Source organism: Penicillium robsamsonii, assembly GCF_028829455.1.
Source record: "Penicillium robsamsonii strain IBT 29466 chromosome Unknown utg000006l_segment0_segment0, whole genome shotgun sequence".
Lineage (NCBI taxonomy): Eukaryota > Fungi > Ascomycota > Eurotiomycetes > Eurotiales > Aspergillaceae > Penicillium > Penicillium robsamsonii.
Genome location: NW_026643224.1, coordinates 936,198 through 959,414, shown reverse-complemented (window position 1 = coordinate 959,414; position 23,217 = coordinate 936,198). Strand labels below are relative to the sequence as shown.

General features: G+C 48.9%; 6 protein-coding genes across 6 annotated transcripts; 3 read left to right on the top strand and 3 right to left on the bottom strand.

Moving 5' to 3' along the window:
- Window positions 1–137: 137 nt before the first annotated feature.
- Window positions 138–1,741, bottom strand: zpr1 (zinc finger-containing protein ZPR1; the record flags this gene model as incomplete). The annotated part of the gene is made up of 4 exons (XM_057234355.1): window positions 138–1,147; window positions 1,210–1,315; window positions 1,373–1,541; window positions 1,602–1,741. 4 exons carry the CDS (start codon window positions 1,739–1,741, stop codon window positions 138–140), a joined length of 1,425 nt encoding a protein of 474 aa, XP_057081639.1.
- A 2,760-nt stretch (window positions 1,742–4,501) lies between these two features.
- On the top strand, window positions 4,502–8,086 carry N7447_010092 (RTP1/Tango6 family protein; the record flags this gene model as incomplete). The annotated part of the gene is made up of 3 exons (XM_057234354.1): window positions 4,502–4,577; window positions 4,636–5,221; window positions 5,272–8,086. 3 exons carry the CDS (start codon window positions 4,502–4,504, stop codon window positions 8,084–8,086), a joined length of 3,477 nt encoding a protein of 1,158 aa, XP_057081638.1.
- A 177-nt stretch (window positions 8,087–8,263) lies between these two features.
- On the bottom strand, window positions 8,264–11,420 carry N7447_010091 (RNA lariat debranching enzyme; the record flags this gene model as incomplete). Its single annotated transcript, XM_057234353.1, has 5 exons — window positions 8,264–8,342; window positions 8,393–8,443; window positions 9,097–11,153; window positions 11,208–11,309; window positions 11,388–11,420. 5 exons carry the CDS (start codon window positions 11,418–11,420, stop codon window positions 8,264–8,266), a joined length of 2,322 nt encoding a protein of 773 aa, XP_057081637.1.
- A 1,112-nt stretch (window positions 11,421–12,532) lies between these two features.
- On the top strand, window positions 12,533–15,743 carry canA (putative cullin binding protein CanA; the record flags this gene model as incomplete). The annotated part of the gene is made up of 3 exons (XM_057234352.1): window positions 12,533–14,884; window positions 14,936–15,274; window positions 15,327–15,743. 3 exons carry the CDS (start codon window positions 12,533–12,535, stop codon window positions 15,741–15,743), a joined length of 3,108 nt encoding a protein of 1,035 aa, XP_057081636.1.
- Window positions 15,744–16,108: 365 nt separating this feature from the next.
- On the bottom strand, window positions 16,109–17,673 carry N7447_010089 (class I SAM-dependent methyltransferase; the record flags this gene model as incomplete). Its single annotated transcript, XM_057234351.1, has 10 exons — window positions 16,109–16,184; window positions 16,243–16,671; window positions 16,745–16,931; window positions 16,987–17,012; window positions 17,080–17,196; window positions 17,245–17,286; window positions 17,348–17,377; window positions 17,440–17,496; window positions 17,558–17,601; window positions 17,647–17,673. The coding sequence occupies 10 exons, from the start codon at window positions 17,671–17,673 to the stop codon at window positions 16,109–16,111; spliced, it is 1,035 nt and encodes a 344-aa protein (XP_057081635.1).
- Window positions 17,674–20,129: 2,456 nt separating this feature from the next.
- N7447_010088 (uncharacterized protein) lies at window positions 20,130–22,783 on the top strand (the record flags this gene model as incomplete). The annotated part of the gene is made up of 3 exons (XM_057234350.1): window positions 20,130–20,440; window positions 20,496–22,160; window positions 22,216–22,783. The coding sequence occupies 3 exons, from the start codon at window positions 20,130–20,132 to the stop codon at window positions 22,781–22,783; spliced, it is 2,544 nt and encodes an 847-aa protein (XP_057081634.1).
- Window positions 22,784–23,217: the final 434 nt, after the last annotated feature.

Below are 23,217 nucleotides of genomic sequence, written 5' to 3'. Positions count from 1 at the left end.
TTATATGCCCTATGACGGAATATTCAAATAACCCCCGCAAAAAAAAAAATATATCACAGACGCCGTTATGCAAGAACCCCAAAAGAATCAGATCATCCCGAGTTTCATGAAATGGGTATACATCATAAATCCTTCGATTACTCCTTCTGAGTGGCCTCAGTCTCTGCCTCGGCCTCCGCATAGCCCTCGGTCTTCATGTCTGTCAGACCGAGATCATCTTCCTCCTCGGCAGAGCGGGTGTACTCCTCAGTAGTGATCTTGTGGTCGATAGCAGGACTGCAAAGATCTTGGACGTAAGATGAGGCCATCGGGTCTTGCAAAGTGATAGTGAACTTGAGCTCGCCGCTAATAGCCTGGTCAAGACGACTGAAGAATCGTTGCCACTTATCCTTGTCAGAAGAGACCATGCTGTCGCCTCCGGAGTTTGCGGAATCGTCAACATCGAAAATGGCACCCTTCAACTGATCCCTGATCTCAACCAACAATCCTTCAACCGTGGTGAAACGCCCACCGAGCGTTCCTGGCTGAACATCTAGGTCAAGCTCGGGACTGTAAAGTCCTGCTGAGTCACTCTTGAGAATATCGCGCGAGAGATCAACCTCGTTATCCACCTGGAGAGTGATACGCTTGCCCTTCTCGGGCACCTCGCCACCGGTCTTAATTGCAGACGACTTGTAGCCGCAGTGTCCACAGTTCGTGCCAAACAGCAGAACTTCCTTGAAGTAAGGAATGTTGACCTTCTTAATATTGACCTCGGCTTCCTTATTACAACCGGGGCACTCGGCAGGAATGGAGTAGACCTGACCATCAACGATATCAAGATCATCTGGGTCTCCGGCATCGATCTGAGCTGTGTCCTCTTGGTTGACAGCGTTTGCGTCTGCGGAAATTCCCAACTCCTCGTTCTGTTCGTGGGTACGCGGGTATTCACGGCGCGTGTACTTGTTGCCACGATCGGTGCTGTTGGGCGCAATCCAGGAATTTCCAGTGAGGTCATCGAGGGAGACGTTGAAGGGGAAAGCGTCCTCGCGGTTCATGATCTTCTCAAGACTGTCGATGATAGGCACGAGGGATTTGTAAAGTTCAGGAGCTTGCTCCTTACGGAGTTCTTGCTCTCCTGACAAGGTTTCATGAATGAGTTGAACCACTAGAGATGAGAAGGTTAGCATCTTGAAATCGATTTCTATGTATGAATTGGGTTTCACGTACTGCCTTCCACATTGGTCAGCTGGCCGGTTCCCTTGGGAACTTCGATCTCATTTCCGAGCTTAGTAGTAAGTTTGAAAATTGAAACATCGCTGCGGATGACTTGGCGCTAAAAGATCCAATTAGCTTCAGCGGGAGAAAATGGATTCTAGCTGGAGATAGATACCTGGAGATCCTCCTCATTCTCGACCCTTAAAGTGTAAACTGTTCCACGCTCCTGGATCTGGCCGGCCGACTTGATCGAGTTGTTTTTGAGGAAGCAATGTTCACATTCGAAACTCTCCAGAATGATGTCTCTGAAGTAAGGGACTCGGAGCAAAAGCAAGCGCGTGACTCTAAAGCGATTGAAAGTTAGCAAATGTGCAAGACATAAAAACTAAGGACTAGAAACGAACCCTTGCTCGTGGCAGTTCATGCAAAGTGAGTCTATTGACATCGCGCCGGTGTCCTCATCACGCTCCACAAGATCGCCAGGCTTTTGGAATTGTGACTCAAACTGAGCCTCGAGGGCATCATTATCGGCTTTGCTGACCATTGTATAGGATAGATTTGTGAAGAATTAATGAGAAATGACGTTCAAGGTAAATATGTAAAAGAGGGAAGAAGAACGTGTTGAAGCAAGAAATTCTTATCGCAAAAAAAATTATCGGAGCCACGGGAACATTCCTTCCTGTTCTGCGCGGGGCAGGTGGGGCTGACAAAGAGGGGGATGAGGTAATCTTTTTCTGCCATTGTATGTGTCACCGCCCTTTGAGTTTGGGCGGTAAGGGCATAACTTTATCTAGTGACGTGACCTAGATGGGTGTAGATATTCATGTACAGTGTACATTATGCATTGTGCATGAATCTGCCTAGCTTGCATTGTGGGTTCATGTCTCCAATTCCCGTCATTGGATCTCCCGTATCCACTCGAACATCAGAATCTGCAGATCTAGGTAGTTAGCATCATCTTTGAATGGAGGGTTTGGGGCTATTCGGGGGCACTTATAAGAAGAAAAAAGTGGCCGTTTCCACCACCAAGGTAGTAGAAACGGCAGTCCACCGGGTATCGCTTGGCCAGAACATTCTGCTCCCATATAAAGAACCATAATTGACACAACATCCAACTCCCAATGACAATACAATAGTTCCATGGCGGTATAGAGATCGGTGCCGACTTCTTATTCGTCGCTTTTCAGTTCACCCCAGTCAGACAATATGGATGAGCCTCGGCCGGGGACGCGTAGCAGCAGATGAGCATCGTAGACAAGCCAAAGCTTTGATCCTCACTCTAGAGAGGTCCCACAACACCCACTGCATGGCGCATACACGTGAGAACCGACCAAGGACATCAGCCCCATGTCGACTGGAAATGGGCTGATAAGTCAAAGCGTTCGAACAATAGAGATCGTACGTTTCTCCGACCAGAAAAATTGCGATCAATCGAGAGATAGGAAGGCGATCATCAAATTCAGGCGCAAACAGGAGTTGAGGAATATCTGGGAGCAGACGACAACCGATGAACGGAGCCCACGAACCCACAAAAGCCCACACAACCTTCGCATAGACAAGCCAAACTTCAAACTTGGCCAAGGCACAGTAATCTCAACCGAATCTGCTTAACAGCCATCCATCTCCGCAATTCCAGTCAACTCGCCATCGTTTCACCGATACCGTCGCATGAGCATGAAGCCGAGTTTCCCGTGTGTGATACAGTACCCTTTGGGACAGGTTTTTGTTTCCTCTCCCGGTTGACCCGAAGGTTGTCCAGGAGGGCATGTTGTGAAGCGGACAAAGAACATCCAGAAAAATCGCTTCCTTCTTCCCAAGGGAAGGAACAATGATGGAAGTCATTGTTGAAGTCGGCGCCCATCAATCTATTCACAAACTACTTTGCGAAGAGATGGTTAACACGGTCGGTCGAGATCTTCTGACGAAGTCGCATCGGTGGCGGGTGCCGTGATACGAGGTGCCTAGCCGCCTGTGGGGCGTAGGAATAACAGAACCCGAGAAGGTGGAACGCAGGGGCAAGATCCCCAGGGATCCTGGAATAGGAAACATGTGCAGGAGCAGACAGTTGATGCTAGCAGAATTGATGAGAGAATACAGACAAATAAGTCCGAAAAACATCAAATGCCTCGGGGAAATTTGTTGCCATCCGGAACGTGCCAACAGTTCGCAATCTCCGATGTGCTCCTAAGACCAACATCGAAGAATCATAGGGCAGTATAACCAAAGAACCTCGCGACAATTTCAACTGTGAAAATGCCTGGGCAATTTTCAGGGAGAGGAAAGTTGATTCCGGCGAGTGGATCCTTTGGATATGCTGATACTATGACTGTGTGTAAGGATACTGCTGTATTCTAGGCGACAAATCTCTGAACCAAGCCATCTGATGCCCTAGGGTATTCGAGACTTGAATGCCGCATTCAATCGCCATCTGGTCGCGCTGTCGTGGTTGCTCCTAAAGGTGACATCTGATACCGAAGTACCCGACATGCTTCACCCGCATTCTCTTCTCGCTGAACTAATATCCGAGGCATAGAGCGACCATCCGTTTGTGACCGGCATGCAGCGTCCAGCATTGGCAAACCGACGCGGTCTCCGTTTGGATAACGCATAGTAAACCGTCTTTTGTGCTCGAAGGCTCTGGCTAATTCGAATCTCTTTCGCTTAATCGGACCATCACAGTCTGTTTCAGCTAATCGTATGATCCGGCATGCGCAATCCGTGAAACTATGTCTGTGAGGACATTGAACCGGAAAGGGCTTAGGGCTTGGCTCCAATACCTTCTGCGCCGAAACGATACAAACGCCCGAGGGCGAGACATATGTGACGGTTTACCATTGAAGGCAGCAGATGAAATGGAGATTTGAAAGGGTTGATCTGTACATATGTGCCTCCGAAGGCAAGAAACTCGAGTGGCTCTACCCTCAGGAAACGGTCGCGGTGGAACTCCGGCACGTCTAAACAGAGATTGGGTCCAATGAATGTCATAAAAACAAGCAAAAGTCAGGGTATCTGAGGAACTGGTCATGACGGTTCAAATTGTCTATTGAAAGAGTGTGAATGGGCTGTGGATAGAGTAGACGGAGTTGGTGACAACAACATCCTGGGTTGACTTAACCCTCAATGCGGGCAAGCGCGACGTGCCACGAGACTGACGCGACCACCACGTGATCAGGTCCGCGTGACTCTTTTTTTGTCTATTATATAATCAGCTACGAACGCCAAGACCCGCAATTGTTCTACGATGTCGATGAGGCGAATACCTTCATTGGCATAAAATTGGCATGATAGGGTTTTACAAGTATTTATGATGGGGGTTCCACACCAAACTCGCGAAGCTTTTGGCATTGCTAAGAACTTTCTGACCCCAGTCCTCGATCGAGGTATGTACGTTCGAGATACTTATGTACATTTAGGTCTCTGGTGCTGACTGTCTACAAGAGGAAATACAGAAGACCCAAGGTAAGTCTTTACTGCAGATCCTCGGTCAGACTTTGGAGGATGATGACGGTGCTGGTGATGATGCCGCGAGACCAACTGTGATCAATGAGGCTTTGGATATCTTGACCAGTCTCCACAAATCCTTTGTTTTCTCTGAGGACCAACACAAATCACTTCAATCATTTGATGAGGTTGCAGACTCGCCATCAGAAGATGCCCAGCGACGTCGGATGCTACATGCATTGCTGGACCTTATTTCCCTTGAAGGGATATATCCTTCGCTATCATCTGGCGTTGGGATCCCACTGCAGCAGCGGGTAATCTCGGTTTTGCCCGCCGGTGTTATTGCAAAGCAGGCTCATGTAGTCGCTAGCAGTATACCGCACGACGAGCCTCTTTTGCGTCGGATAATCGACGGTTTAGTTGACATTCTTTTCGACCCGAGACCGAGCCTTCAGCCGATCATTCGTGGTCGTATATTGAGTGACATAATCAGTGGTATATCTGACCTGGCTTTCAATCCAAATACTACGGACTCGTCGTACCGAAACATATATCAGAAATCGCTAGCTAAGCTAATTGATGAGTATGTTCCTGTTTCCATTGATATTTCAAGGTAATATTAACAGCCTAAAGTACCCCAACCACGGTTTTGCTGCCTACAATGTCCTCATTTCTGCAATCAGATACTGCACCATGGTTCAAGTCAACCATTTCCAGTCAGATCTCGCACGTTCCGCTACGACCCGGCGGCGTAGTGCAAACCATCATGTTCATTGCATCGCAGTTTTCCCCATCGCTAGGCCAGGAGGCACAAGACCAATCAAATGGCCCTCGTTTGACTGTGCAGGCCATCATGCAGATCTCACGACTCCTTTCTTCTGTGCCATCGGATGTTGACCCAATTGTCTATTTTGAAACAATTGCCCCCCAACTGCTAGCATTAATAGACGGCGATGATCCGGATCTCAGGAAAACCGCATCATACGTCGTCGGCAATGGAATTTTGGGGAAACGTGCCTATGGTGCTCCAGGTACCGTTGGTCACTCCATCTTTGTGGAGCCGATATTCAATGCACTTACCGGAAACCTCGATGATAAATCGAGGAGATGGATTAGTCGCTTCACCAGTATTGAAGGCTCTGTGCCACACGCCACGGAAGCAGATCCCGCATCCAATGTCTTGGTGGATGGCGCCACAGTTGACGTGGCTCTAAACAGACTGAGGTGTCTGGCACTGCAGCATCCAAACCCGGGTCTCGTGAAACGAATCGTGTATCCGATTCTTCTTCCATTGTGGGGCTTGGTCTGTTTTTCAAAGGAGGAAGAGCAGACCACATTGCACGAAAAGATCCTGCCCTTACTCCAGACGTATTTTGGCATCTCTGTTGGAGCTCAACCCCTCAAAAAGCTGGTTGATAACCTCCTTTGGGATGGCGGCGCAACGTGGACATACAATAAGGATTCTGACGCTGGAATTGAGTTGCAGAAGCGGAGTGAGGGAACGAACGAGCATTCAAATCTGATGCGACTGATCGATTCCCTCCAAACACGCGCGGAACTTTTCGTCAGTCTCATTGGCTCTGATCCCAGCAGCGAGGAACGAACCGGTGATATTTTCCTCTATGTCAGTGAAAACTGGCTAGTACAGCCCCAAGGCTCTCCACTCCCCCGCAACACACTGAGCGGAGGCCCTGTTGGTGAAAGTGACAACATCATTCAGAAGCTTGTTAGTGCCAAAATTGCAGAGAAGCTGCTTGAGAACTTCAAAGAAGCACTAACTCGACGTCCGCTCCGAGTTTTAGAGCTCATCAAGCAAGTCATTGATGGGGAGCTACATAGACTGAGCGCCAAAGAAACGGCGACTCAAGGCAAAGTAAATAGCAAGGTGTCCCTGTCATCTTTAGCCAATATTGTGGAAACAGAGGACAAAAACGAAGAGCAGTTCGCTAACGACTCCTCTGAGTCCGTTTCAACCGCCTTCAGTTTGATGTCTACACTTCTTGCATCCGCGGACTTCTCGCCCACTGCTGAAATTCAACCCCTCCTTGAATCTATTAAAAAGGATCTCGATCAACTCATTCCCTTGCTCCCTTCTACCCTTTCCAAGCCAGCAACGACCTCATCTATGTTGCTAGAGATTCACCTTGCCGCTGCAGACGATACCACAGTCAAGGCAGCACCAGCTCATGTTCTGGATCTTGACACGCATCGTCAAGCACTTGCGAATCTCAACTCAGATCTACCACCCGTGCAGGCTGAGGGTCTATCGCTGATTTCCAAACTGATCGTGGACTCATCACCCGTTATTGATGTGGGATCAACCCTCACACTACTGCTGTCACTCATCACCGACACGTCTAAGACCGCTGCCAACGAGGAATATGCATACCTCGGCGCAATCAAGATAGTTGGTACATTGGCGTCACGTCATCCACGTACCGTGATCAAAACATTGGTTGAGGAGTACGCAGACAGAGGCGAACGACGAGCATTGGACGCAAGACTCAGGATTGGTGAGTGTCTGCTGCGAACAGTGCAGGAGCTGGGAGACGCACTGGCCGGTGAAACGGCCAAAATTCTTGGTGAGACCATCATTGCCGTCGCCGGACGACGTGGCAAGAAGCAACTTGCGCATGAAACCCGCAAGAAGCAACTTGCCAAGGAGAGACGGGAGCGGGAGCGGGCGCAGCGCAAAGAAAAAGAACCGACCATGCCTGAAGGCTGGTCCATTTCATCTGGAGTAGCCAAAGCTGCATCAGAACTAGACCTCGCAGACCTCTATTCGGACGACGAGTCCCCAGAGCAATCAGAGTACGCCACAAACGTTGTTGCTGCATGGGCTGCCGGTGCATCTGCAGATGATGCCCCTGATGATCTTCGCATCCGAGCATCGGCAATTTCCATTCTTGGATCGGCCATCAACGTCAACATCTTCGGTCTTGGCCCCGCCATTCTTTCTTCCGCTGTCGAACTCGCGCTTGCCACATTGACTCTCGAGGGGGAACCGGAGAGTGCCATCCTCCGCCGGGCGAGTATAATTCTGATCTTCGACATTCTCAAAGCTCTCGAAGCAGCGCGAGAGACACGCGGAAAGCAGGACATTGGGTTCGGCTTTTCGCTTTTGGACGACTCATCTTCTAGTTTTGCCGCTCCATACGGTTCCAGGACCCAGGGACAGTCGACCATTGGCAACATCCCTGCTATGCTACGCACGCTCCGCTTTGTCGAGGGTAGTGAGGAGGACGGGCTCGCTCGTGGAAATCTGCGGGCTTTGATTGAAAGTTTGGAGGCTTGGTCGGAGAAGTCTTTGATGTGGGGCATTGGCGCCCAGGACGGTCAAGATGCCTTCAACCCACGATTTGGACTGGGCGACAAGATCGCCGGTCTACATATTGATCCCATGGCAGGGGAAAATACTGGACATCCGCGCATCGAGGAGATCGAATAAAGTAAAGGGTTGCATCACATTGGTCCTGTACGATAGATGGAAGCTCACAGTTGTCCCAATGATTACCTTTTTCTACAATTCAATATTCAATATCTATCAAATCTCAAATAAATTAAATAATAGCAGATCAGGATAGGGCCCAAATCTGACTAAAGACTTTGGCATCTTGCATTCCCATCAGATGTCAATCTGAGGACCTGCAGATATCGACAGCCAATCAGCCATCTGATCACCTGTTCCCACAAGCATCATTGGTCTAGTGGTAGAATTCGTCGTTGCCATCGACGAGGCCCGTGTTCGATTCACGGATGATGCACGTTATTTTTTTTTCGTTTTGTCCATTTCCCTTGGACTCCACTGTATTTTTCGATAGGCGAACAGAAACATTTCGGAATAGTTACATGTTGTCCGTGAGTTAGGTTGTACGTATGCTCTGTGCAACTCGGTACCCACCTATAGCTTACCATCTTACAATCCAGTCGAAACTGAATGTGGTTGGCTCATTGTAAGTGGCCTGGCCAATGGGGATTTATTAATGACAGATTGTTGGCCAAATTGACCGGGGTCTGGATCTAATTGATTGACTAGGGTGACTCGGAGACAGTAGAAAGCGAAATAAAGTGAAATAAAAGATAGACTTAATTGAATTAATTGAAAAGGTTGGAGAAAGTGAGAACCAAGGTGGAAGTGACGGAAAACCCATGGTATATGCAGATAAAACACGGGCTATGTGCATACAGAGCGAGCTATTCTACCAAGTCACCAGTACATTAAAGTGCCGAAATTCAAGTCGAAAACAAGGGACCTCTGGACTAAAACTAGATATGTAGTTTCTGCCCACTGTGCGGAATCATAACTTCGTTACATACATGCGCAGAGCAAAACAAAAAGAAACTGGTAAAAGATACTTTCTCACTTAAACTTCTCACGTCATCCGATTCGAAACCGGCAATCCACCAAAACACAAGTGCCTCATGTAGGCGGGAGAGTCAAGTACTGGTCAAGTTTACCAGGCATCGGCGCTCTGGGCCGAGGGGCCTAAGCTGCCACGCCCGCCACGACCACCGTAGCCACCACGCCCAGGACCACGTCCGCCACGACCTCCGCGGCCACGTCCACCACGGCCGCCTCGTCCACCACGACCACCTCGATTGCCCTGGAAGTTCTGACGAGGGGCTTCGGGGCGAGGGCCAGCTTCCATGCGAGCCTGGCGTTCTTCCTCGCTCATGTCGAACTTATTTTCGATCCCGATGAGGCTGCAGAAAGTAGTGGTCTGTGGGTTGCTGTATTCCCTCGGCTGCTCATGGGTGTTGATTGAAACGAGAGGGTCATAAACGGGGGCAGTCAAAACAAAGTTAGTGGGGACATTGAGCAATCCAGCCTTGACAACATTCTCCTCTACCCAGTCTTCCTCCTCGGCGATGCGCTGTTGGTAGTACTCATAACCCTTATGGGCAGGGACAGGAACATTGGGGTTTCCACCAAACTCAAGTTCATCAGCAAAGGCACGAAGAATGGCTAGCCACTCCTTGTCGTACTGAAGTTGCAGGGGGGACTCCACAGCAGCATCATCCTGTTCGGAGATTGGCTCAATCTCCAACAACTCAACAAAGTCGTCATGATTGTGTGGCTTGTCCAAAGTCAGGAAGTCGGTCACGAGATTCTTGATATTCTCAGGGGCCGGAAGATCCTGGGCTGGGCGCTTGGAGACAGGGTTGGGTAGAGACGACTGCGCAAGGCTGGTTGGGAGTGCGGCTTCGACTTCGCGAACACGATCATCCACACCGTCATTCCACCAAGGATCTGGAGAGCGATCATCACGCCAATTCAGAGATATATCAGTTTTTGGAAGAGCCTTCCCGGCTGGAGGAGACCTTGCGCTCGCGGCACTGCTTGGGCTTGTAGAGATGCTGATCTTGTCAATATTGTCAGCGACATCATCGGTCGCCTGGGCATCCTTGGTCGTCTTGACCTGCTTGGTCGTCTGGATATCTTCGGTTGTTTTACCGAGCGACAAAGATTCCTGCTGGGCAACCACCTCCTCGGGCGACTTATCCACAGTGTTGTTTCCCTGACTGGCTTGGTCGAGGTTTTGGATGTTCTCACCATCGACTAGGGCAGATTCAATCCTTTCTCCATCGGCACCACGTACGAAATTCTCAATGGGGCCGCCGCCAGTTTTAGCTGTTTCATCGAACGTAATGTTCCGCGGAGCTTTCGGCTGTTTCGCTCTGACCAGACGGATGAAGTCGTCGTGATCGCGCTTCTCCTTCTCAGCCCGTCGAGCTTTATCTCCGAATTCATTCCAGGCCTTGATGCGAGACTGTTCGTCTCCGGTTGCAGTACCAAGCAATTCGTGACCAGCAAGGGTTCTGGTGTTAAGATTGCCGCGTGGAGTCGGATTGGTGTCATTTGGATCAGTGACATCAACAGGAGGACTGCGGGGACTCAAAGCGTTGGACTTTGCGCGAGGTGGGCTATGGAGCACCTTTGCAGTGAACCGAACATGCAAATGGGCTGAAAGCCAATAGGCGGGCCGCAGATGGTCGAGGGCTTCACGTGCAGCCACACTTCCAAGCTTTCCTGAATCGGAGTCGGCTTTGAAGCCTGACTTCTTGCGAAACAGGGTTCCATAGTCTCCGTGTTTCTCGACCCCCTTGGGCCAATCATGAGACAAACCAATGTCGACTTGGGTGCGGACTTGAAGTAGCTTGCGCACATCCAGCTCCCGTATATGATAAACGGAAGAAACATCGTCTCTGTTGTATGGCAACCGTTCATAGTGGGCCTTACGGTAGTCGTAGCCCTTCCAGATGCCTGACATTCCAGAGATCCGGAGAGGTCCAAAGCGTACGATATTAGCCGCGCCCAGGAAGTAGATGTTGGGGGCCACCCAACCACCGTAATAGAGCTCGGACAGATGATTGCTCGCCTCATGGTTGCCTCCGATGAACAGTGTCAGATAAGGAGCAACACGATCTCCGCTATAATACTCATGAAAATCGCCGATTTGCTTAAACTTGTCAGGAACCGAAAGACAAGTTGCGTCATTGGCATTACGGAGAGCCTGGTTCAGTCAGTCAACGTTGGGCTATGGAAGCGGACATGACAAGGAGCTCACCTGAAAATCTCCACCAATGATGACCAGATCAATAGAGTCCCAGCCTTTCTCAGTGGCCTTGCGATCCACAGTCTCATAAATGTCGTTGAGGCTGCCATGGCCCTATGTAAGATGATTAGCAACCAGCTGTGAAGTGGATATGTCACATGAAGTGGGGGATCCCCATGCAATATTACTTACGCAGCCTTCCACGGCTATCCGCACAGGTGCCATCGTGAACGAACCCGACTGAGCTATCGGATTTTGATAGCACTGAAAAAGAGAAAAGGCTCAAAATGAGGCTGTCTGAGAAAAAAAAAGAATACGAAAGCAATGCCGAGAAGCTAATGACAGTTTCAGGAAATAAAACGAATAGAAAGCGAGAGAGGAGTAGGGATAGGAAAGGGAAAGGGTAGAGAGCAGAGAGATGTAGATGGGAAGAAGCGGCGGGTGGAGCTGGCTTTTAAGCTCCCGCGCGGCAAATTTCTGAATAGCAAACGAGCTATTGTCTTCCGTTTGTCCCTATTGTGCTCCGTTTGCCTCCATTGTCATTGTCATTCAGTTGCCAATTATTCTGATTTCTCAATAGAAATCTTTCTCTCTCAGTAAGGCACAATGTCTCACATTGACTCCTTTCTCATTCAGGCTGCCTCGGCTGTCCCCCTCGGTTCGTCGACATCAGCTCATCTGCAAGCGGTGCACACCCGGCTTCTCCACGAGGAATCTAAGTCATTGAATGTCAAGCAGAAGAGAGACTACTGTGGAGCGTGTGGTAGTATTAGAAAGCCCCAGTGGAGTAAAGCTACTCAGATCAAGCCGAAAAAAAGCAAGCGTTTAGCCTCATCGGCATCTACGGGTGCCACTGTGTACAAGTGTTTACGGTGCTGCCAGCGGACAGTATTACCTCAAAGGAATTCAAGGAAAACCATCACGAAACCTTCGTCTAGAGGAGCTACGGTTACTTCCACTCGAGGGTCGACTCCAGTAGGGATTGACATGAAAGGTTCAACGCAGGCCGTGACAGATCCCAAGGCAGTTGACAATCAGAGCAGCAAGAAGAGAGCTAAGGCAAGGAAGCAAGGTGGCCTTCAAGCTCTTCTAGCCTCCAAACAACGTGCCCAACCTTCACTTGATCTGCTCGACTTTTTGCAGTAGAGGTCGCGCACGTGAGTTTATCGCCAGATCGGGACTAGCGCGGGGCAGCTAGCTTGCCTGCGACTCCAGGCCCGTGACGGTGACCAACACCACATCTCCAGCGCGTGTGTCCGCAAAGTCTACTGCGATTTCGCTTTCCTTATTTCTTGATTTCACCAAACTGTCTCTACTGTGGTCCCATCACCGCCACAATGTCGTCTTACTCTGATGACGAACATGATCCCCAGGCGGATGAGCTCCGCGAGACCGCCTTGGTCACGCTCGAGGCGTTGATTAGCTCCTGCAACAAACAGATGCAACCCTACCTAGCGAGTACCACTCGATCAGCTCTTCGATTTTTGAAATATGATCCAAACGTCGCCGAAGTGGAGGACGATGAGGAGATGGGAGGCACACAGGACGATGGGAGTGAGGACGATGCCACGGAGGAGCCCGACCTGCTAGAAGACGACGAATTCGAGGACTTTGAAGAAGAAGGCGGCTACAGTGATATCGACGACATGAGCTGGAAGGTACGCCGGTGTGCTGCCAAGCTTCTCTACACCGTCATCTCTACCTACGGGCTTGGTCGCGCTTCGGACGCCTCTGCCCTGTTCCAGCAGATTGCCCCAGCTCTGATCTCCCAAATTATCAGGGAAAGAGAAGAGAGTGTGAAACTTGAGGTGGTGTCTACATTGACCGCGCTTGTTCGGAAAACTGGCGGGGGTTCCATGATCGTCACATCCAATGACTTCTTGGAGGCCGTGGGTGGCTCAAAGAATTCTCGCAAGCGCAGACGCCAAGATAGTGATGCGTCAATGATTGACTTCGAACCGAGTGCTGGAACCTCGTCAGCAATGGATTCTCCTGCTGTGCCATCGTCCCCCAAGTCTGGTTCCCAGGCTGATCTAGCTCGCTCCGTACCTTTGATTGTACAGAACCTCGTCAAAGTTTGGAAGCAGGCTTCGATTCCTCTCAAACAAGCTGCGATTATTCTCCTCAAAAGCCTTTCGTTGGTTCGCTATGGTGGTCTTGCAAACCATCTCCAACAAATCGAAGACCTCATTGCGGATGCCCTCAAGACCTCATCTCTCTCAGGGAGCACGGCGGCTCATACTGGGGCTGCTGTCAGTGCAGGTACCCTCCAAATCGAGACCCTGGGTCTCATTGCAGTCATCGCTGAGACCCATCTGTCCGATGCGCTATTACCATTCCTGATTGCCCTAGTGCCCGGTGTGGTCGGAGCTGTCAACGACCGCAACTACAAAGTTAGCAGTGAGGCTTTAGGTGCCGTGGAGCAAATTGCGAAGGCAATTACACCCCCGCGCGTGTCTGCCAACCCTTCCGATGTCACTCCGCAGCTGCAGAAGCTCTATGATGTTGTCCACTCTCGAATCACCGACACAAGCGCTGATCTCGAAGTCCGTCAACGGGCAATTCATGTGTTCGGTGTCATCCTAGCACGCACCTCAGGAGAACAGGGTGTAGAATTCCTTTCATCTGAAAAGAGATCTAATGGTCTGGCTGTTTTAGTCGACCGGGTGAAGAACGAGACAACTCGATTGTCCGCAGTTCGTGCGGTTGATGACGTTGTCGTTCTCGCCAACCGCAAGCAGGATATTTCTAGTGATTGGGTCAACAATGTAGCCCTTGAGCTAGGGTCGAACCTGCGCAAGTCCGACCGGGCCTTGAGAGGCGCGTGTTTGGAAACTCTCCGCAGTCTTTCCATGAACTCCAATATCAGATCTCACCTCACTCCTGAGACGATCACAGCACTGGAGAACGCTGCTATGCCTCTCCTTACTGCTGCTGACTTCCACACCCTTACGCCCGCGTTGATCATCATTGCCAAACTTGTCCCTGGCAACGCAAAACTGATGGTTAACAGCAGTTTGATCTCTGCTATCTGCTCGATCGTGACCAAGCCACTCGTCGGAACTGTTCTGAAAGCATTGTTACTGCTAGTCAAAGTCATTGGCGACGAAGGTGCGGGTGCGAGTTTGATGCAGAATCTCCTCCGTGACGTGGGAATTACAGGGGACTCATCAGTTGTTGGAAGAGCCGTTGGCACCCTTCTGGTCCACGGTGGCCCGAATCTTGGAGTCACAATGGAAGATTTCTCAACAGAACTCGAAACTGCACGGGATGATAGCCGAAAATGCCTCGCCCTTGCTATCCTGGGCGAAATTGGCCTGCGAATGGGCCCAGACTGCTCGTTGACCCCGAATCTTTTCATTCCCCATTTCGAATCTCAGTCAGATCATGTGCGCTTGGCTGCCGCTACTGCCCTCGGAAACGCGGCCGCAGGTAGCGTCAAAGCCTACCTCCCAATTATCTTGAATGGGTTGGAAAAATCAAATGCTCAAAGCTATTTGCTTCTCCATTCAGTACGGGAATTACTTCAGCATCCCGAGGTCGTACGTCCAGATCTCGCACCATCCGCTCACAAATTGTGGCATGCACTCCTTGTCGTCTCCGAAGAGGAAGGCAACCGGGCTGTCGGGGCGGAATGTGTGGGCCGTTTGGCACTCCTTGACCCCGCTGCTTACATTCCCCACTTCCAAGTAAGTCGTGATTATTCTTCTACTTTTTCAATACTAATATGATTCACATAGGAGTACCTGGCCAACCCCGACCCAGCTGTCCGTGGCGTGGTGATCTCTGCATTCCGCTACACGCTTGCTGATTCAAGCGACGCTTTCAACGATGTACTACGACCTTTGATGGTGCCCCTGTTAACCAACATGCTTGGTGACAATGATTTGGGCAACCACCGGCTTGCGTTAACCACCCTTAACTCTGCAATCCATAACAAGATGGATCTTCTGCTTCCTCACCTCGACGAGCTCCTGCCAGCTGTGCTTGGTGACACCAAAATCAAGCCAGAGCTCATTCGCGAGGTACAAATGGGCCCATTCAAACACAAAGTGGACGATGGGCTCGATTTGCGAAAGGTCAGTGTCTCTTATCATTCCCATAGATGCCCACTGACATTATTATTTACAGAGTGCATACGAAACCCTCTACGCTTCGCTCGACACGTCGTTTTCCCGTACCCACATGAACGAATTCTTTGACCGCATTGTTGCCGGTATCGACGACGAACAAGATATTCGTGCAATTAGCAATCTCATGATATCCAAACTGATTAAGATCGCACCGGAGGACACCGAGCGGCGGCTGGACGATTTGTCGGAGCATTACACCTCTGTACTTTCCTTCAAGCCAAAGGAGAACGCCGTCAAACAAGAGTTAGAGAAAGCCCAAGAGGCATCCCTCGGCATTCTGAAGATTACCAGAGAATTGAGCAAGGCGTTCCCCGGTGCGGAGGCATCAGGGGATCTTCACAAGTGGAAGACATACATGGAGTGGGTTCGGCGGACGTTTTCCCCACAGATGACCACTTTGGAACTGGACTCCTAAACTTGAAACAATGGACCTCAAATCCTGGATAGTTTCAGTGATTCTTTGCGATGACTTTGCGATGAAAAGTGCAACGACCCATTTGTCGCAATTAAGATAGCTTACGACATAACACAATGAAATACATGATCTTAATATTGCTTCGCTTAGGATCTTAGCTTTGTAAAGATAAAAGCACAACCCTTGTCCAGTGCCGTCAACCTAGATTTATCCCGACTCTATAGCAGAGTTTTCTCCGGTCGCAGGAAATATTCACCTTGAGCACCTTCAAAGATCTTGATCCAGTCCCCTTCCTGTACAGTCTCCCATCATTGTCCAATCGATAATCCAGTTACTTGCTAAGAAAACAGTCACTTCTCTCTCTTTCACGCCTCCTCCTTGATCGGAGTCATATCAGGTGTAAGCTCTCCGGGAAAAGGCTTGCGCGCCCACACACGTCGTCTAGACAAGGATCAGCATGTCAATCCCTCGATACCACACAGGATTAGTCCAAACTCACGCTTTCTGATAAAGATGATATCTTGGATTCTTAATCTCCGACCGAACCTTGGCCAAATAAACAGTAACCTCATCCTTCGACCAAGGATGCGGCGCACCGAAATGGGTAAGCAACCACATACACCAACCCTCCATACCAGAAAGCCAATGGTGGTAATTAACCACACCGGCCTCTTTAAATTTCTGATCGCGAGCCCATGGCCCAATCGGCCACAAGTATGTCTTCTCCTGGAAATCCACAAACCCGGCCTTTTCCATCATGCTGCGCATGGTATCAAGAGTGTCTATCGGACGTCCTGCGCGTGCGCCGCACCCGCTCATCGTCTCTCCCCAGCTTCGCAGTATACTATCTGCCGGCAGGCTGTCATCGTCACATTGAATGAAGGGACTACCTTCGAGTTGTTCGATCCAGCCTCCTGGTCGAAGGTTTCTATGAGAGACACCCCGGTGTTAGTTCACATGGTTGCGGGTATGGATAGGAGCGGGAGAATTGGTTGGTTTACTTAAAGGCGCTTGTGTAGACGTGATCCCACCCGGCGGGATCGAACGAACCGATCATAACCCGCATGTGGATTAGGTCATGGGGCTCTCTCCACGTCCATTCTTCTAGGACGTTGTCGACTTCAAGGATGCAGTTGGGTGGCATCCACGTCACGGGAGGTGGGAAGAGGTCGACTCCTCGGACAGTTGCTAGATAGTGTTAGATTATTTTGGAACTTTCCAGGGGTATTATCATGACGCTCACCAGATGGGAACATGTCAGCAACATCGCTATATAAGTGTTTGGTAAGTCCTGTCTGTTACGGATTACGGATGAGGGATTTCTCTTCCGACATACATAGCCCAGTCACCCTTGCCCGTTCCAATGTCAAGGATATGCTTAGGGTTCTTTCCCACAGGTGCTCTAAAGAACGGGTTTTCTCGGTCCGAATCTAACACCATAGCGAGCAAATGGCTAACAGTATTAGAGGTAATGATACCTAGAAAGGTTGGTCGTACGCACCCAGCTTCGTAGGACTCAAATGCCTGGTCATCGGACGGAATCCTGGTGAGAATCGAGTATGAGTTCGCAGCTCCTTTCGTGACAAATGCAATGACATGCATACAAATATTCTTTGTTGCTCAGCGTTTGATACCTGCGGAGAATAAGTACGCCACGGACCAAGCTGGATGTAACTAATACACTATGAAATCATACCGTCTGCCATTTTCCATCAGGCCATGATAGATTGAGGAACCGATAGATGTTGTCTCTCTATTTAATATCATGTTAGATACCAATGATTCGAAAGAGCGGGGGAAGTGTGAGTGTTTACGACTGCCAGTCATCGCCATAATTTGTTAGATAGATATCCGTATCCTATAACTTGTTAGACCTGCGAGGAGAAGTAATGGATCCACATACCACTGCAATCTGTGGTGATCTCGCCATAATTCGATATTTGGCCCTTTGGGATGATAGGAAAGAGGGCAAAGGAGGAGGTTTAAGGGGCTGTTAGAATGTACATCGGTACCAATGTTCAACGGTTTTCACCCGGTGTGCCGCAATACTGAAGCAGCTACAATGGCTAGGATTGGGTGAGGAGACACAAGCGCCTTCTGATGCTCCACGGTTAAAGCCCGAAGGGGGTTGGTGCAGTATTAGCCACGTTGTGCGGAGGTTCCCGTCGACGATCACTGGACTGACGTTGACAAGGGGCCAAGGATGCACGTACGCCGAGATTCTTTATCCTTGTCTTATCCATCTCTATGATACTACACTTTTCATTCACCCTAAATGCCCCTGGAATTGTGCCTTGGATAATTCAGTTTCACCGAAAAAAAATTGGATAGAAATGAATCCATTGTTCTATTGTAGCTATCCTAGATAACAGTATGCATCTTGACTGATATATTTCCTATATTTATAAAATTGACCGCGAGTTTCCTTTCTTAAGAGTATATCAATCATGGATAGATGGAAGTGCGTGTTATAGCCGGCAGTTAGACTTGAGGGGCTATAGTTGTATATGTTCAGTAGCTAACGTATTTCGCATGCGAGCCACCACAAGCGAGCGGCCATCTCCAAAACACATAGCAATTGCGACAAATTATAGCTTCATATTTCAACCACCACCACGTAATTTAATTTCCGATGTTACTAGATAGGCATTGATAAAAATGTAGCATATAGCAATCTCAACGCAATCGAAGGCTTATATTGTTGTCGTATCAAAAAATACATCACTGAACTCTGAAATATCTATATCTTTCTATCACTGATTTATTGAATTCCCCCAACTCTGCATAATAGCTAGATACCATATAAAAAGCATTAAGCCACAAGGAAAAGTTCATATAGACAACCGTTGTTGCAATATCTAATTGTAATTTGTTGCATTTATTATGTGTTTTGGAGATGGCGGCTCGCTTGTGGCGCTTCGCATGTGAAGCAGTTAACTAGCGCACGTTTGCCTTATTGCCTCAGACAGAGATGACCCTTGGCTGCCTTCCCCTTCCGGAGTGGGAAGTGGGGACGTAGCACCTCACCTTCTTCATATTCCATACTAAAACATGTCAGCTATGTATAACATGGTATATTGACCTTTCAAGGTGTTAAACAACGAGGTTCGTTACGCTGTCCCGCTTATCCTATATTCTGCCGTCAAACCGTATAGCGAAATATGGGACCTTATAATAAAATCTAAATATGATGATCATACCGATGCTTCTGACAATATATCGACCTCTCTATATATAATCATGGCGGAGATGGTGGACATACGTAGGAGCACACTATTATTATTCACCATCAAAACTATGATTGGCGGGAGCCTTGGCTGTCTAAGTGGACATCGGGCAATTGGTACTCCGTATTGCTTTTAAAATTAGATTCTGTTCCCACATTGTTTTTTTCGTTCCTCTTTCAGGTAATGACTTTTGACCTGGATTGGAGCATCCCCGCAAAATTTATTCCATATGGTAACCCGGCAATCTTGATGATCCTGGTCCTACTAGTTTGCCTGGGCGAGGAATATGATTGGATGCAATAATAAATTGAACGCGAGTTTAAGTTATTAGAAAAATATTACACTCAAAGACCTACATAATAGTTAGTACACGGAGTATAGGAACCCGAGATATCTGCCATTTTCAAAGGTTCTCGGGGGCCTTACTCGAGACTCGCACGTTCTGGGCATATTGTTGTCTCTTTAAAGTTTCGAGTGCTATTATAGCAACATACAACCCGTATATTCAGGGGCTATGTCAGCGGGGAAGCGCCCCAGATTCAAACCCTTACGGGGCTCAGCCTCCGGAAATTAGCTCTATTGGGGCTGAAGGCCTGCTGTAAGCGAGACATGGCAAAAGTGGAGATATTTGCCGGATGGTGTTCAGCATAATTGGCTATATTGTATACGAGTAATACGGGCGAGCACTGGCCTCCTGTCAATGTCAGCTCATATGGCACGCCTGTATCCTCAGATTTGAAAGCAAGTAATCAGATGTCCTAGTATACATACAAACATATGTCCAGTCGCTGTACTACCAGTATTAGGATGTTGACGGAAGTAATTTTGAAAAGATATTTTTAGGCATATTTTAACTTTTAGTTTATGGTTTTTCTTCATGGTTGCCTGTTTGGTGTGCGGTTAAGCGTTTTCAGATGAAGTATGATTGGTCCTTTCCAAGATTCAGACAATAGCAATGACCAAAAGAGAAACAGCTCTAAATCTACCCTGAATGGTTGTATTTTTCGTTTATTTTTCAGTTTTTAATCTATTCCCTTCTAAGCCGAAGTGTTTTTAGATACCAAAAGTTCTTTAATTTTCTTGAAAATTCCCCTATTCTATCTCTCTTCTCTTCCTTATATCCCTATCTGACATTTCATGAGATTGAATTAAAAAAAAAATGGGGTTTGGGTTTAGGACCCAATATGGCTGCAATCTACGAAAAGCCATCTCCCCAACCTTTTGGTTCGATCATTGCTGGCCAGCCTCAAGCAAGTACTGGTTCTCTCTGTTGTTCATCGCCGTCATCTGCGCCAAATGTTTACATATCTACTCGCATCTGAACTCGTTACCTCTCGGACAATTGATGATCTGGGGTCCGACATTCTTTTTGCAAGATGTAGTGTGTATCATGCTCACCCACAGCCTATGTGTTGATTATCAGCGCCGTTGGACGCGTGTCATAGCAGCCTTGTTGGTGATACCAGCTAGGTATGAGTTCCTACCACGTTCAGTGAGACCATTGCTGAGTGAATTACTTTAATAGTTTGGCAATCTCCGGTCTGTCAGCCGCCAACATCTCGTTCTACGTCGCAACTGGAGCCGAGATCCGCTGGAAAAAAGCGCGAAACTTCCACGGCGACAAGGCTGGCATCAAAACGCTGCTCACCGGATTAGTGGGTTTATTCATTGTTGAGATCGCTTTTGCTGCCGCATCCTGGTTATCAACACCGCATCTACATAACTGGACCAAGGTAGCTGTGACAATCTTTAAGGGTGTTCTGCCGTCTGCCTGTCGCAGGAAACCAACCCCAATCTTGAAAAGCTATGAGCGGGTCGCGCCCGAGGACTGGGATGAGGATCGAAGTGCTGTTGGGTTGAGCTCGGATTTGCAGGAAATAACCCAAGATAAGGCGAACAAGGAATCCCGGCCCTCTCTTTGGCTGCGAATCTTCGTTGTCGCGTTGACTGGCCTGGTGGTGACTTTGCGTTGCATTCGTCCCTCCAATGATGCCTATAACTTCCTATCCGAGACTGTCATTGTCACGCCGTTTGACAGGGATCAGTCTAGTGCTCAACCATCAGTGAATCTACCCGTATTGACAGGTGATTACACATGGTTGGGCAATCACACAGCCCTGGCAGCACCTCCCAAATTTGACTGGCTGCCACACGATAAACTGGCCGGGTTCAGTGACTGGTATGAAAATGCAAACCACACTGCGCGTGTGCATTACAACCCAGGACATGATCCAATCCATATCTCCAACCTTGAAAACGATGTTCTCGAGCCTCTCCGCGAAGCCCTGCAGAGCGGCAGTGTCAACATCAAGCACGTGTTGCTTCTCAAGCTAGAAAGCACTCGTGCAGATGTCTTCCCACTTCGCAAGGAATCCTGGTTTGGGGACATGATTCGCGAATCATACAATGACCAACTTCCTTCTGAAGTTGAGGAAAGACTGGGCAACCTAACACCCACTGCAGAGAGACTCACAGCTACTTCTTCTGGGTTCAATGGAAACAATACTGTAGCCAAGCCCTATGGCGGATTCCATGCCACTGACGCCCATACGGCCGGTACCTTTACTCTGAAGAGTATCCTGGCAACTGTGTGCGGTATTGATCCCTTGGTCATGGACTTCAATCGCGAATACCTGCATCATATTTACCAACCATGCATGCCACATGTCTTGGAGGCACTCAACGCTCAGGCCAACCAGACGGGGATTATCAACAAAACGGAGGACTATACCTCTTGGCCATGGCGATCCACATGGATGCAGTCCATCACTGACGACTACGACAACCAAGATCATCTCACACCCGCGCTGGGCTTTAAACACAAAGTAACTGACATCAACATTTCCGAGGACCGAGCAAAGCTGGGTGGCCCTCAACCAAAGAAGTACAACTTCTGGGGATACCCTGAAACAGAGCTTGCGGATTATTACCGGAATGCAATCATTTCGGCAGAGAATCAGAAGGAACGACTATTCATCTCGCACTTGACCGGCATTACGCATCACCCTTGGGATACACCCAACGGAAAGTACGAGGAAATGATTAGCCACGGCTGGTTGGGAAAGAAGAACAAAGTAAATCGCTACCTCAATACGCTTGGTGTTGTAGACAAATGGCTCGCCGAGTTGCTGAACATCCTGGAGGAAACGGGTGTTGCCAACGAGACTCTGGTTGTGATGGTGGGAGATCAGTAAGTGCCAGACCCCAACACTACTATCCTACCAATTGAATCTAACCTCCGATAGTGGCGTTTCGCTCCCCGAGAACAGCGGTGTTACCCCATATTTCAACCCCCATATCGTCAGCTTCCACGTCCCTTTAGTCTTTGCCCACCCTCAACTGCCACCCATCGAGATCAACTCTCGAGTAACTTCATTACAAATCCTCCCCACGATTCTTGATATTCTATCGGAATCCGGATCCCTCGACAAGCAAGCCAAATCCGTCATCGAAGATCTTCTGCCACTGTACGAAGGTCAATCAATGATCCGACCTGCAATCCCAGAAAAGGACGGAAAGCAAGACTGGCAGTTCTCAGTCATGAATCCTGGAGGAACGTGGGTTGCCATGCGGTCTGCTGCAAAGCCATACCGCCTCATCGTCCCACTATACCCTGACGTCGAGTGGCGGTTCTCGAATGTAGAGAGCGACCCCCAGGAGCTTCAGCCACTACAGGATTTTAATCTTCTGAATCTGATGGATATGGTCTTGCCCAAGCATGGAGATGATGCTGTACAGTGGATTAACGACGCGGCCCACGTGGCGAAGTGGTGGGTTGAGGAAAATTGGCGGCGCTATGAATATGTGCCGTGATCCTTGCAATCTCGACTTCGTGATCCCTATACAAGTGATGGTGTTTGGGCTGTGAACACGTATTCAGTCGAAAAGTATACCGAGAAAGAGAGCAACATTTGTCTCAGACCCTCGGACATGATACTTGGGGTGGCCCAACTTGGCCCAATATGATGCCCCATGTACCTACCCTACCCCTATCAAGGAACGTGAGAGGAGTGACCCTGCTCTTGAGTATTCTCGTACCCTGTGAGCCCAGAATGGAGCGGAACTCCCTGGGGATTTCCTCTTGATCGTCATTATCTGCAATCATTGTCAGGAAGAACACATAACGAACCCTACATCCGATCTATCTCATTTACAGGTTGTGACGATAGTGTACATCTACAAGCTAATCATGTATTATAATTTGAACCTCGATTTCCATGTCCCTAGCTATCTGCATAAACAGCATT